This window comes from Arachis ipaensis, chromosome B02, assembly GCF_000816755.2.
Source record: "Arachis ipaensis cultivar K30076 chromosome B02, Araip1.1, whole genome shotgun sequence".
Lineage (NCBI taxonomy): Eukaryota > Viridiplantae > Streptophyta > Magnoliopsida > Fabales > Fabaceae > Arachis > Arachis ipaensis.
The window spans coordinates 94,308,008-94,324,575 of NC_029786.2; the positions used below are offsets into that span (position 1 = coordinate 94,308,008).

Below are 16,568 nucleotides of genomic sequence, written 5' to 3' on the forward strand. Positions count from 1 at the left end.
ATGGTATACGACTCAATCCTGCAAAATGCACCTTCGCAGTAGAAGCTGGCAAATTCTTGGGTTTTATGCTCACACAAAGAGGAATCGAGACAAATCCGGATAAAGGCCGAGCCATACTCGACATGAAGAGTCCAACTTGCGTCAAAGAGGTACAACAACTCAACGGGAGGTTGGCAGCCTTGTCCAAATTTCTAGCCGGATCGGCAATAAGATCTCTCCCCTTCTACACCACTCTAAGAAAAGGAAAAAAGTTCGAATGGACAACGGAGTGCGAGCAAGGCTTCCAAGATTTCAAGAGATTCCTGGGACAACCACCTATCCTAACTCAGCCACGGGAAGGAGAACCACTCGTATTGTACCTCGCGGTAGGAAGTCGGGCAGTAGCCTCAGCACTAGTTCGAGAAGATGACAGTGGGCAACAACCCGTATACTTCATCAGTAAAGCGTTATAAGGATCCAAGCTGAACTACCAAAAAATTGAAAATTTTGCCTACGCTCTTATACTAACATCTCGACGACTTCGTCCATACTTCCAAGCTCACACCATTAGGATTCGGACCAACCAGCCCATAAAGGGGATTTTGTAGAAAACGGACTTAGCAGGTAGAATCTTACAATGGGCCGTCAAGTTGTCCAAATTTGACCTTCAATACGAAGCTCGGACAGCCATTAAATCACAATACCTAGCCGACTTCGTTGCAGAATTTACAGACACCCCGGAAACCCCACAGAATGGAATCTCTACGTGGACGGTTCCTTAAATAAAAATGGAAGTGGCGCGGGTGTGATAATTAAAAGCAACCAAGGGACTCAAATTGAACTCTCCCTCAAATTCAGGTTCCCTGCCTCAAACAATCAAGCGGAATATGAGGCACTACTAGCTGGTTTGAAGCTGGCTAGGGAGGTTGGAGCTCAAAAGCTTACCATCTTCAGCGACTCACAAGTGGTCACTTTACAAATAGCAGGGAGCTACCAAGCCAAAGACCCCACCTTGAAAAAGTACTTGGACAAAACCAGGGAACAGCTCGGACAACTCGAAGAATATGAGGTCCGTCACATACCCCGAGAACAGAATGCCCGAGCTGACGCACTCTCAAAGCTAGCCAGCACCAAACCAGGGGGCAACAATAGAAGCCTCATCCAAGAAATACTGCAGAGTCCGTCAATCTCGGAAGAAGAAAAAGTCCTAGCCATAACAGGTCAGGATCAAGGATGGATGACTCCCATAATTAACTACCTCAAAACAGAAACACTCCCTACAAACAAAAAGGAGGCAAAGATGTTAAAATGAGAGGCACAATATTACACCATCATAAACAATACTCTATACAAGAGAGGGATTTCATCACCATTGTTAAAATGTGTGCCGACTTCCAACACAAAGGAAGTTCTAGAAGAAGTACACAGTGGCATTTGTGGCAATCATCTCGGAGCACAAGCTCTCACCAAAAAAGTACTCCGGACAGGATTTTATTGGCCAACTCTACAAAAGGAAGCTACAGAGTTTGTAAAGACATGTCTACCATGCCAGAAACATGCCAACTTTCACATCGCCCCGCCAGAGGAACTCATCAGCGTGACCTCACCATGGCCATTTGCAAAATGGGGACTCGACTTTCTTGGACCCTTCCTTCAGGGATCGGGACAAGTTAAATTCCTCATAGTAGGGGTAGACTACTTTACAAAGTGGATCGAGGCAGAACCCCTAGCTAATGCCACTGCTCAAAGAAGTCGAAAATTCCTATATAGAAACATTGTCACAAGGTTCGGGGTCCCATACTCCATCACCACAGACAATGGCACCCAATTCACAGATGCAGGCTTCAGAAAGTTAGTGGCCGACTTGAACATAAAACAACAATTCACTTCCGTAGAACATCCCCAAGCCAATGGACAAGTTGAAGCTGCCAACAAAGTCATATTAGCTGGGATAAAACGGAGATTACAGGACGCAAAGGGAGCCTGGGCCGAGGAGCTCCCACAAGTCTTATGGGCATATCGAACAATGCCACATTCCACCACGAAGGAATCACCCTTCCGATTAACATACGGAATGGAGGCAATGATCCCAGTAGATATTGAAGAAGGGTCGCCTAGAGTGATCCACTATAATGAAGAAGCCAACTCCCAACTTCAAAGGGAAGAACTCGACCTACTTTCAGAAGTTCAAGAAAGAGCTCGGATCAGGGAAGAAGCACTAAAGCGTCGAATGGCTTCGAGATATAATCAAAAGGTAGTGCCACGAGATTTCGCTGAGAACGACCTCATCCTAATCTGAAATGATATCGGAACAACTCGACCTGGAGAAGGAAAGCTGGTAGCAAACTGGAAAGAACCCTACCGAGTCGTAGAAGTACTTGGAAAGGGCTACTACAGACTGTCCGAACTCGATGGACGAGAGCTTCCTAGGTCATGGCACGCCTGCAACTTAAGAATGTACTATAGTTAGGGATGATAAAGGATCTTAGGATGAGGCGCACTCTTTTTCCTGAAAAGGTTTTTTAAGGAGGCACCAAGCCAAGACCTATAAATCGCTTGACTTAGAGGGATAAAGCACCCACATGTATATATTTGCATTTTTCTTTTGAATAAAATCTGTTTAGATCCTCTACAAATTCTCAAGACGCATTAATCTGAAATATTCATCGTCCGATTACAAAGCTACAGATCGGCAAAAAGTGAAATCAAATTTACTGCACGATCACGATAAAGACCAACAAAGATGAAAACCAAATTCATTAAAAGGTCGACTAAACGGGGATTAAACCCAATTTCTACAAAATCGGCAAAGATGAAAACAGAATAATGCAAGAAGTTATTGAAAGTGATCAATAGAAAGGACCTGACGAGGTCTTAATAAAAATGAGTTGCTAAATAATAACTTAAAGACTGGCCGACGTAAAGAAACCGGACCAGTCGCAATAACCCAAGTTATGAGTAAATCCCTGGAAAGAGGTCTGGCCAACCCTATAAAAGAAGATTGCTATAACTTAGAAGAGATCGACATGATGAAGTCGATCTCCTACAAAATATAAAAGTTATAAAAGTAATCCCTGAAAGAGACCTGAACAAGGTCCAAGAAAGAGGATTACAAAAATAACTTAGAAGGGACCGACATGACGAAGTCGGCCCAAAACATAAAAGTTATAAAAGTAATCCCTGAAAGAGATCTGAACAAGGTCCAAGAAAGAGGATTACAAAAATAACTTAGAAGGGCCCGACATGACGAAGTCGGCCCAAAACATAAAAGTTATAAAAGTAATCCCTGAAAGAGACCTGAAAAAGGTCCAAGAAAGAGGATTACAAAAATAACTTAGAAGGGCCCGACATGACGAAGTCGGCCCAAAACATAAAAGTTATAAAAGTAATCCCTGAAAGAGACCTGAACAAGGTCCAAGAAAGAGGATTACAAAAATAACTTAGAAGGGCCCGACATGACGAAGTCGGCCCAAAACATAAAAGTTATAAAAGTAATCACTAAAAGAGACCTGAACAAGGTCCAAGAAAGAGGATTACAAAAATAACTTAGAAGGGCCCGACATGACAAAGTCGGCCCAAAACATAAAAGTTATAAAGTAATCTCTAAAAGAGACCCAAACAAGGTCCAAGAAAGAGGATTACAAAAATAACTTAGAAGGACCCGATATGGTGATGTCGGCCCGAAACAAGAAACAAGGTCCAAAAAAGAAGATTGCTAACAACAACTTGGACAAAAACCAACAGGTCGAAATTGGCCTCCCGAAAGACCTTAAGTGTTATACAAGGTAATTCCTAATAAAGACCTGAGCAAGATCCAAACTAAGCGAAGTACTGGAAATAACATCAGGCAAAGGAATCAAGCCAATCCAAAGAGGTCAGACAACGAAGGGTTCCAACATTCCCAAAACCTAGAAAGGTGCCAAGTCGAGTGCAGACAGACATGATATGAAAACATAAAGTTATAATAATAACAAGCTTCAGAGGCCACCAAAATCAGCCCCAAAAGCTTGGAAGCTACTTTTGTTTTTCAAAATAAAGTTGCTAAACAAGCAACTAAAGGAGTGTCAACAGTCAGCAAACATCATTTACAAAAAGAATTTTAAAGAGCCCACAAGCCGGGCTATCTACACAAATAGTTAAGAAAATTCAACTAACATCCGAGGGCGTCTCGGCAGCATCAGCATGGGGCGAAGGAGGGCGAGTCTGGAGAGGCACTGCATCCACAGTCCCATCATCCCAGTTTAAGATTCGACAATCAGGTTCTAACTCGGGATGACCGGCACCAGCTGAAGAAACTGAAGAAGTCGGCACCACAGAGGTCTTGGCAGCAGGCACTGAGGGAGACTCAACATCCTCATCATCAGGGTCGTCAGGGACAATCTTGCCATCTTTCACAACATTATCCAAACTAAATAGAGCAAGGTCGACCTCCGGGGCAAGAACCCGAACCTGTTCCTTCAGGTTCTCATAAGCAGCATTCACGCTGCCTACAAGATGACCTTAGAGCTCAGAATAATCAACCCGGGCCGACTCTAACCCCTCCCTGAGACGCATCACTTCCTGGTAGGTTATGACGTAGCTTTCTTTATGCCTCAATACCGTGTCCTCAGCCAACCTCACAGAAGCCTCCAAGGCAAAGGAGCTAGCCTTCTCGCCCTCCAGCTCCTTCTCCAGTTTGGTCACTTTCACTTCGAGCTCCTCCTTCAGACCCTTCATCCGGTCGAACTCTCGCTTAGCTTCCTCCATAAAGGCCTTGGTAGCATGTAGAGGAAAGTCCTGGGCAGTTCGATACAGGGCAGCTCCCATATGCGCCATCTTAATGCTACTCCGAGTTATAAAGTCTAAATGGTGAAGGAGTGATACATCATCCATAGGGAGGGCACCGTAAGGACCGATCTGCTGGTCAACAAACCCAACAGCATCGAAATCAGGGGCATCCAGATTGAAGGGTTCAACAGTTCGAGGTCTTTTGGAAAGAGAAACGACCGGAGGAGAAGATGCAGCAACAGCAGAAGACTGCGGAGGATCCACTACACAGACTCGAGGACTAGGGATCATTCTCCTCGTGCCAGGAGAGCTCGGCACGGACGGTTTTGATGTCACCTGAGAAGACCCTTCCCCATCCGTCTTGGTCGAGATGTTCTGAGCTGCAGTGACTTTCCTTGCCTTCTTGAAAGCTTTCATCGTATCATTATTCTTGGCCATCTCTGTAAAATAGAAACAAGTAGTTTTACAGACCAGGAACAAAGAAGAAAGCAAAAGTAAAAAGCAATAAACATCAAGTAATACCCAATGCAGTTCGAACAAGAGAGGGGTCCCCCAAGGATTTTTTGGTATCCAGATGAGGAGGTTCCCCCCAAAGGTCCTCCAAAACTGTTACAAAAGCCTTCTCAATCTCATCGAGCATTTCTCACGTATATCGGGATACCACTACATTCTGCTGCCAATGAAGAGGGAAGGATGGCTCATCATTCGCTTCCAGAAAAAATGGGCGAGCTCCCTCAACAGCTCGAACCTTGAAGAAATAATTCTTGAAGTCCCTAAAGGACTCGTCATACATGGTAAAAACCTTATGACCTTGTGCAGATCTAAAAGAAACCCATGAAGCTTTCCTTTTTGAAGAAATCCCGGGCTTAGTTAAAACAAACAAATAAAGGAAAAGAGTTTGGGAAGGAGTAACATCCAATTCTTGGCAAAGAAGCTGAAAAATCTTAATAAAGCCCCAGGAGTTCGGATAAAGCTGGGATGGAGCTACATTACATGACCATAGCAAATCGGTCTCAAAAGAAGTAAAGGGAAAAGTGATGTCCAACTGGCTGAAAAAATAGTCGTAAGCATAAAAGAAAGGGCACTCCCCTTGGGTCGGGACAGGGAAGCAAACCCTCTCCTCGAAGTCAGGTGCCACCAATTCATAATTCCTCTCTTGATCTCTATTCTTGCAGAGACGGTGATGTTTCCTGAGCTCCACACAGAATTCAGCATTCACCACAGAAACACACATTAGAACAAGAGAGTCCAACCAATCGGACATTCCCTCAGGGACTTTAGAGGACGTCTCTACAATATTTTTGCGAGATGACATGGCCAACTAGTCCTACAAATAAAAAAAGAAGATTGGATTACTACAAAACATCTCGGACAAAAGACAAAACAACTCGGCTAGTATGATTCAGACAGCACAAACAACAAAAGGAAAACCCCAGGACCCACACAGAAGGTCCAGGGGCATCCTTTGGAGGCAGTAAGGGAACAAGGATTCAGGAAAGCCTACGAAATGAACATCCCAACAAAATTCGCATCAGTAACAGAGAGAAACCCTTTCTCAAAACAAGCAACATCCCCAGAAAGCTACAAATCAAATAAATAGCTACCTTCCAAATTCACAGTCTCAGCCTATCATCAAAATATGTCAAGAAGAAGTCATCAAAGACGCTACCTTTTTCAAAGAAATAAATTCCCCCCAGACAAGCAAAACAACACGAAGAAAGTCAAAACGAGCCATCAGCAAAGAAAGCTATCAGCATGACCGAAAACATCAAAGGAGCAATCTTTCAAGAAAATAAGCAGGTTCATGCAGTTTGCAAAAGAAGAAAAAACAAGCAGTATGAACCCTAGAATATAGAAGGACCACTTCAAAAGCAAAGAAAAACCCCCCAAACAGTTAACAAGCAGGCGCACAGTGATACGAAGAGATCCAGATTTTCCAAAGCATGCACTTCAAAGAGAAAAATCGAAACTTTATTAAAAACCGAAAACAAAACCAACCTGGAAAAAGGAGAAAGAGCCTTAAAGAAAGGTGAAAGCCGGAGCAAAGAAATCTTCCCTTGAGCAAAAGACACAACGTTGATACACGAAAAGGCAAGCTCCAGGTGAAACAGAAGAACAAAAGAAAAGAGGGAAGTTACAGAAAAAAAAAGAGAAAACCATTTTCTGAGAACAAAATTCAAAATAAAAGCCAAGAGAAACGGAGCATCAAAAACCAATTAATGAGGGCATTAAAGACCCTCACATTTTCCCAAGGCTAGGACGCTAATAAACGCGCGCTTTCAGAGGAAACGGAACAAAAACGTTCCATATTCAAAAAGGAAAAATGCTACAAAAATGAAGTCGACAAGATGCTCGGGTTCGGCTTCATCAGAGAAGGATCGAAGTCTTATAACTAAAGACTCGACCTCAAAAGAAAGACCGAGCTCGAGCAGGGGCACTGTTCATACCCTGGGTCAAAGTTGTCCGACCCGGGATGTTTAGCGACAAGCCGACCGACCTCTTCAGGTCAGACTATCCGACCTCTTCTCAAAAGAGCTCGGCCAAATTGCAAGGAAAGCCTAATAAAGGGCCCAAATAGAGGAACACGGCCCAAATCCAAAGGCATCCCAAGCCTGTAGAGATAAGGGCGGTTCCCTTGAAGATAAGATGACCTCACTCAAAGATAAGATAAGATAATATAAGATAACTAACTTATCTTATCTAAGAAAGGTTACTCCTCATCATTATAAATACACTGGAGCACCCAGGAATAACTCATATTCTAATTCTACTAAAAACCTGCTTAATACCCTTGCTAACTTAAGCATCGTAGTCCCTTGCAGGTACCACCACCCTCCGGTGACAAAGGATCAGCAGCATTACCAGTCCAACAAGTCGGACGCGTCTGCTCCGGCCACCACCCACAGCCGGACACGTCGTCGCCGATCAGTACAGAAGATCTCGTCCGAGATCGACCTACAAGTTTCAGGTAACCCTCGGAACAGTACTTAAGAAGTACTGTATCTTTCTGCCACCATAAGGGAAAGGTCGGCTCATCATTTTCATCCAAAAAGAAAGGGCGAACATTCTCAACAGCTCGGACTTTAAAATAAAAAATTTTGAAGTCACGAAAAGAATCATCATACATGGAAAAATCTTCTTCCCTTGGGTAGCTCGAAAGGAGGTGCAAGAAGCCTTCTTCCTGGCCACTCCGGGTTTGGTCAGCACAAACAAGTAAAGGAAAAGGGACTGGGAAGGACGGACACCTAGTTCTTGACACAGCAACTGGAAAATCTTTATAAAAGCCCAAGAATTCAGATGAAGTTGGGAAGGGGCCACATTACAGTTCCATAAGAGTTCGGTTTCGAAAGCAGTAAAAGGAAGGGTAATACCTAGTTGGCTAAAGAAATAGTCATAGGTGTAAAAGAAAGGACGCTCTGTCCGATCTAAAGGAGGGAAGCTAACTCTCTCCTCTGGGTCAGGCGACACCAGTTCATAATTCTTCTCGTCCTCCCTACACTCACAGATCCTATGAAATCTCCTAAGTTTCTCACAGTACTCCGGGTCGGCCACAGTGACACACATCAACACTATAGAATCTAACTAGTTAGCCATACCAAGGGGAACCTTTGAAGACATCTCGACAATATTTTTACGTGAAGACAGAACAACTATACCTACAGTAAGAAAAAAGAAAGAGGGGTCACTACCAAACAACTCAGACAGAAACAGAAAACAACCAGCAAACAACATGCATAGTAGCAAAAGGGCACCCTAGGATTCACAAAAGCAACAAGAAAATCATCACCAAAAAACCCAGGGGCACCCTTTGGAGGCAAGGCAAATACAGAGAGGAAGAAACACACAGGAAAGTCAACAAAAATAAAAACCCTAGCCCCTTCTCCAAAAAGAAAAAAGCGCAACTAAAAACGGTTCACCTAAGCACCTACATTTCCCCAAACGAAGCAACAGAGATAAAAATCGCAACTTTGAAGAAACAAAGGCATGCAATAAATCATCAGAAAGCTTCAACCTTTTCAAAAAGAAGCTCAGCAAGATCAAAACTTTGCGCAAAAAGAAAGCATGCAGCAGTAAAGCACAAAGAAGGACGACAATTAAAACACATAAAGCGAGAAAAGGTATGAAGCAAAGTACCAACCTACAAGGGAGAACAATAAGCAACGATGGGTTCGTAGCAAAAGCACGAACGGTCCAACAAATGCTTCGAAAATTCAAAGAAAGAAAAAAGTTTGGGGCAAATCAAAAGCAGAGAAAGAGATCTTCCTTTTCAGAAAAAAGAAAACGAAACAGACGAAGGCAAAAGAAAGAACCGAAAAAACCAAAATCTCTTTGATTTCAAATGAAGGAGGGAACGAAATGGAAAAAAGGAATTAAAGACATATTAAAAGGCTTTTAAAGCGCTCGCACGTTCCCAACGAAGTTAAACATACCCCGAAAACGCACCGTAATTAAAGAGCTAAAAACGCTTCACGTTTAAGCAGAACAACACTGGACCCACGCGGGAAGGAGCTACTCGAACCCGACCGAACTAATGCTCGAGCACGACTTCCTCAAAGATCAAAGCTTGGAAGCACAATCACACGGGAAGATCGAAGCTCGAGCAAGGACACTGTTCATACACCGGTCCGAGCTATAGGGCCGAGTTGGCTGAAGACAAAAGGACCGACCTCACGAATGGTTGACCCACCGCTGACCTCTTTGGAAAGAGCTTGGATAAATGCCTCAGAGTCCCAAGAAGGCCCAGAGCGAAGGAACCACCGCCCAGCAAAGGGTGGTCGGACAAAAGATGAAGATCTCCTCCCTAAAAGATAAGATAAGATAACTAACTTATCTCAAAGGAAGATCATCAAGGCACTGCTATAAATACTCTGGAGCACCCAGGTATAACTCATACTCCAATTCTTCAAAAAACCTGCCAAAAGACCGTACTGACTTAAGCATCGGAGTCTCTTGCAGGTACCACCCCTTCCTACGTCAACAAGTCGGACGCAGCAGCCCAGTCCAGATCTAAAGATCTCATCTGAGATCGACCTCCCTGTTTCAGGTAACCATCGGAACACTGACCTTCCCAACGTGTGCATGCGCACAGGCCTGTGCATACGCACAGGTTGCAATTCCTCATTGGTGTCTGCGCGCACAAGCTGTGCTAGTGCTGTAAACAGAAAGCATTTCCTTGCCTGTGCATACGCACAGGTCTGTGCGTGCGCACAGGTTTAAAGTTTTGCAGGGTTGTGTGTGCGCACAAGGTTGTGCGTGCGCACAAGGCTGTGTGTGCGCACATACCAGAAATCATAAAATTCTGTAACTTTGCAGAATTTCAGATTTCGACACCAATCTTTGAATGATCATAACTTCCTCTACAAAAATCCAAATTTTACAAACTTTATATTGATTTGAAGAGTTTTTAATAAGCTTTAATTTCAAACAAATTTCAACAAATTTTGAAAATTGAGGCATAAGTTATGATCAGACAAAGTTCACCAAAAACTAATTTTTACCAAAAGTTCACAAATTATCAATCTCCCAATTTTCACAACTCCAATCAACCAAAGCAATACCAAACTCCCATCTACAACACAATATACCCTGTTAGGGTCACCTTTCACAAATTATACCAATTTTTTCATCACACTTCATCATTCTCAATCTCAATAATAAAAAATATATAACATTCCAAGCACATATCCACTAATCATCATTCTATCACTATCAATTTTCATCATCAACCCAACCATGATTCATATTAATAATCAACAATATTCATTCATCCAAATCCATCATATCTCAACTTCATCATTTAACCACATCAACAATATCAATTCATTATACCTCATCAACCAACCAATCATCAACAACATATAAATTTCCAAACCTATCCTATGGGTCACTAGCCTAAGTGTCCATGAATATTATATACTACATAGAGAAAACCGAAATCATACCTTGGCTGATTTTCAATATGCACCAAAACCCCAAATGAGTGCAAATCAAGCTTTCCAACACAATCCAAGCCACCAATCAACTCCAACAAGCATCAACTCAACTCCAAAGGCTTCCAAACTCACAATAATCAAGCTATGTACACACAAATTATAACTAATCAACCTTGAGTTTCATATATACACAAAATCACAAGAGATCAAGTATGCTCACCTTACCCAATGATGATTGGGACAAAACTCAATAATAATCAAGTGCTAGAGTGTACCTAAATAATCAAAATCACAAGAACTATTCATTCACCATAGCCAAAAACCGAATCTGTAATGGAAGGAAGAACTGGGCAAAAAATTGGAAATTATTACCACTTTGTTTAGATGAAATTGAAGAGCTTGACGAGAGTTTCGCGTAGCAACTGACGGCACACGAATCGGAGCTTCGTAGCTCAAGTTATAAGAGAAAGAAGGAGAAGATGAATAGTGAATGAAACCCTCACCTCTCCTCTCTTTTATTCCACGTTGCTGCTGCTAGAAATGGGTGAAAATGGCTGAGTTTGCCACTTAAGTGGCTTTATATATATTGGGCTTGGGCCCAACTTGGACCCGGTCCAACCTATTAGCGTTTTTAGCCCGTTTGGCCCAACTTTGGGCCAAACCTTTAAAATTAACAACCGGTTTTCGACTTCTAATATTTTTCTAAGGTTTTTGACTGTTTTAAATTTTTCTCATACAGTACCGGGTAGACTTGAACCGGTTCAACCGGTTCAACTACTGGTTCGCGGTCTTTTTCAGTTTTTTGCTGAAAATACATTTTCTGACTCAGAAAAACCTACTGAGTCCAAAAATCATATTTAAATCCTCAAATTCTCATTCTAATTTTTCGGAATCTAATTTGGGGAATATTAATTAACTAATTATGCGGTTAATTAGCTGCGGTTCTTACATTCTCCCCACCAAATAAGAAATTTTGTCCTCAAAATTTGGCTTTCCCATCATCATCCTTAAATGTTCCCTCAGCTTAAATCTACCTCTCACCATTGACTTCTGCATTCCTCCATGGGAGCTCAATACTCTATTTACATTCTTTAATCTTATTCATAGTGTCATATCTTAACCGAATTCAAGCCTATGACGTACTCATCCTTCTCACTCTTAGATTTCCTTAGTTCAACCTCAATACAACATTCACATTTCAATTCAATGCTCTCCAAATCTATCTTTCAAATAAATCAGTTCCTATTTCAATCTAAGCCCAAAGTCTTCTTGATTAAATATCGCAATCCCTATCTTTCCGATACAACATTTGCATTCAGTTATCACCCAATTCTAATTTATTTATCTACCCTCATCTTCACAGCTTAGCCCAACTCATTCTAATCTTACTTGCCACAATCAAACTTGGTCTTTAGAAAACCTTTACTTACATTACCCCACTAACTCTTCAAGTATTCAAGCCTAAGATACGTTTAGTCAACTTCCCACGACATCTACTCCTGACTATCATGTGCTATTGCATTCCACAAGCTTCCGCTGCGCTACTCTAATTTTTAGCCACTAATTAACTAACTAATCCAAATATCTAATCAAGTCATACATCATCCATCGGTTTACAAGACCTAGGCTTACTTCTGAACTTTCTCAACTTGACCCAAATAGGGTTTACGCTCACCCTAAGACTAATTCCTAACTTAGGGCCTTATAGCATCTCTATGCCTAATTCAAAGTCTCATCAAATTTTCAATCATAAACAACTTTCCATAGCCCTAATTACACTATTCGTCTATTCCCAACCATTCAACGCCTTCAAAGCCTAGTGACAGTTCTTATACTAACTACAACTTCACCGCCATCCACTCTTTCACACTCATAACACACTCAATCATTTCATAAACCTAAAATATTCTATTCCTCATTTTCTTCACTCATTTGACAGAATTTCAAGATCCACAATACCACCACATCATTTATTTCGTGTCTAATTATCCAATTCATTTACAATTTTACCAATGTATATGATTCAACCTCCCTAAGACATACTAAACAACTAATAAACTTTTACTTATCATAATCAATATCAATTACCACTCAATGTCAAACCTAATCAAGATTCAATCCTAAATTCATGCCCACTTATTTTTCTCTTTTTCTACTTACCTCTATACTTAAATGATTTATCCAGTACCAAATGTTACATCAATTATCCTAGAACCTACACGTAAAAACCAAAATTAAGGTGGATATCTCTAGGTCGTAGCTTACTCAAAAATCTTAACCTTTTAGTAGTTTCATCCATCTCTCAGGAGGCAGTCTTCTCTTTGTTCCACATCTTCATTATGAGCACAAATGCCGTAGGCTCTAGATCATAAGTCATAACGGCTTCAACTATCGTGATGCATAAATCTCTACATCCTGATGTTACATCGGAATGCACATCCAAGATTTTCCTATAAAACGTACCAATAGATCTTTAATAGTCCATGGGGTTCAAGTAGTGCAAACACCAGCGCTGTAGTTAATCTTTCTTTTAAGTTTCGAAGATTTTCCCTTATAATCTGACATTCGCACCAATGGGTACCTTTGTGTGTCAACTCAATCATCGGTAACGCCATTTGCAAAATCGAAGTTTCACAACTCCTCGTAAAGTCACACGCTCACTGGTTTCATTCTTCGTGTTCATAAGTTATATCTTAGGGAACTAATTTATTGATGGTTGCGTCTAAGAATTGCACATGATTATCAAAATGAGCTTAAGCTATCCGAAGGAATATCAAGCTCGAAGGAAAGTAAACAATTCTATAGGGTATCCGTAAGAAGTTAAAAAGATACATTGTTTTGGGATCGGATAGGGTTGTAAGAATTTAGAAAATGCATCAGAAAAAGAATTGGGAGTGCACCTCAAAATAGAATTGCAACCATGAAGGATATATTGGTCCCTTTCATTCGTATAAAACCTCACACCGTCATTAAGATCACCGTGCCTCCACAACATTACTCTAACTCGTTAGTCTCTAAGGATTTAATAAATAATGATTCCCTTACATCAACCAGAAATGTCCCCAAGTTCTGTCGACTGCAGTGGCAATACTTTATGCGACACAAGTGAGCTTGGTCCAAAAACTAATACTAAGTTTGACACCTTTATCCTCAAACCTTTCTCTCTATCACAAGCTACGAGTAAACGCGTTGTCCCAAAATCGCACAATACAGTTAAAGTTTTATAACCAATTATACACCTGCCTCTTATCTCAAGCAGCCGCATAGGGCATTCACAGCGGATACATGACTTTACTATTGGTTCTGACTTGCATTCTGATTTTTCCCCCGACGGCAATTCTTGGCAACGTGTCCAAGCATCCCACAAGTATAGCATCGACCATCTCCTTTCGCCAGGTGAAACTGGGCCTTGTTGTTTCTTCTAAAGTTTCTTTGACCGCGAGGATGTTGAGTGGCATGTCCGTCCCTTTTGAAAATCTGGCCTCTGGGTGAAAAATACTTTCCATGACCTTTGCCACTGGTACCGCCACGAATATCTCTCTCCAAAGTCGCCTCCTTGGCATAATCTTCAACAGTTGTTGCCCTGTCCACCAATTCAGAGAATCTCCTAATCTCCAATGGAGCCACAACACACATGATATCTTTCCTCAGTCCTACTTCGTATTTGACACATTTTCATCCCTCATAGGACTAAGGAGTACCCCGACTTATTCTCGAGGACATATAGAGTTCCTTGAACTTGCTGATGTATTCAGCTATAGTCATGGACCCTTGCTTCAGCTGTAAGAGCTCCAACTCTCTGGCCTCCCTTAATGATTCATGCAAGTACTTTTTGTAGAAAGCTTCTTGGAATAACGCCCATGTAATGTCCACCTTCTGTAGGTGTAGCGGTCGGCGCTCTCCTTGCCACCATTGCTGAGGTTCTCCCATTAGTTGATAAGCCGCATATTCAACGAACTGATTATTCGGGACTTGTTGAGTCTGTAATGCACCCTCCACAGCTTTGAACCAGTTGTCTGCCTCAGCAGGATTTATCGATCCATTGAAAATTGGTGGGTCAACTTTCAGAAAAGCAGCTAGAGTTCTTGGAACACCAACTAAGTTATCCCCAACACCTTCTTCATCTTCGCTTCTGACCGATTGCCTGGTTCGTCGCATAGCACGAGTAGTCCTCGCAGTGCTTGCTTGAATCATGTTAGCTAAGTTAGTCATCGCCACCATAAGTTCAGCGTGATTATCCGTCGATGGGTTACCCTCATAATCTCTCTATATAGGTGACTGACCTTGTCCGTGAGTAGCCATTAGGGTTCCTGTCTACACCAAACAATCGATATCAAGGTGATCAGTCTCAATATCGAAAGTCTAGTGCTTCAATTATCATAAACAGACACTCACAAACAGGCATGCTATGAAATATCAAGTAGATAACCTAATAGCATCAAAGAAAAAGACACACAGAGTATGCGATGAAGCACAATAGGTCCATCCATCAGGCTCACGAGGACGAACCGCTCCGATACCAATAAATGTAACACCCTAATTAGCTTAAGCTTTACCTTGCGTCGTAAAGCAAAGGTTAATCAAAGGTTACGACAGTTCTAAGCTCATACATATAATATATAGAAAGAATTAATATTATCTAGAAGCCTGGTGAAGGATATAGCTCAAAAACAGGATTTAAAAGCGCAAACGTACTATCGAAGCTACTAACTTAAAGCACAAGATGTAGATGTAATATAACAATAGATAATATTATAATAGCATAAGAATCTAGCCACGGTTTGCGGAGTTTAAGCCGGCTAGCCATATACAAACCAACAGAAACCAGACAGTAAAATTAGCTTATACAAGTTTTTCTCTCTCAATACAAGCCTCTAGGCCAAAAACAAAATGCAAAAGTGAGAGATATATAACAAAATAAATCAAAAAGACTCCAAGAGTAACAGGATCCTCCACTTCTGTCACCATCCAAGCGACTCACCGAGGTGGGTTGCGACCTGTATCTGAAAAACACAACAGAAATATGGTATGAGAACCGGAGGTTCTCAGTATGGTAACAGTTCCCAGTGATGTAGATATAAGACCTCGAGACGCCAAAGGCAATCTTAGACTTCATATCCATCACAAGATTTCAATCTTAAGGCATACTAAAATAGATAAGCGTAACTCAAACCTTAGCATAACCTAAAGCCTTAGCAGTATAAAATGGGTATTCTAACTTAAAGGATTCTCTAGTCTAACAGTTCTCTGCTATCCCACAGCCTTCACCAACCTATCCTCTGTGCGATCACATCACCACCGCCTTCGAAACCTCCTCAATTCCAGCAGAAAACACAGTTATATACAATGCAAGTAAGACACAAGTAGAAGCATATAAGGCAAGTAGTCAAGTAAGCAAGTAGACATGTTATTCAATTAGGCATACAATTTCAATTCAGCAAAGCAAACAAACAGGTAGAAGATGCATATGATGAATGCCTGTCCTATTGGCTGTGATATCACATTGTCGATTCAACTGCCAACCCGACATATCTCCATGGAGATGTCGCCCTTCGGAATTGTCATTGGGAACCCCCAAGATATAGTTCTCGGATCACTGTCCAGGGTTTTATGCCTGCACACTCTATTGATCCGAAGGGATGCGAGCAGGATACTCTTGCCACAGACCTCACATCTCAATGTAAGCGGGATTTAACCACCGTCCTTATGCTGCCGCCGTTACCTCGACAGGCGGGATCCAACCACCGTCCCTGCCGGGCGCATAGCGTCTCATCATTTCTTAGTATAAAACAGTAGTTTAGTAGTTTTTTAGAAAACATTTTCAATACATCAATGATTCATCATTGCACATTCGAGTCCTCGACTCATCTCAACCACTGTAAATCAACA

General features: G+C 41.7%; 1 protein-coding gene across 1 annotated transcript; it reads right to left on the reverse strand.

Moving 5' to 3' along the window:
• Nucleotides 14,370-14,891, reverse strand: LOC107627690. Its single transcript, XM_016330515.1, has one exon. It carries the CDS (start codon nt 14,889-14,891, stop codon nt 14,370-14,372), a length of 522 nt encoding a protein of 173 aa, XP_016186001.1.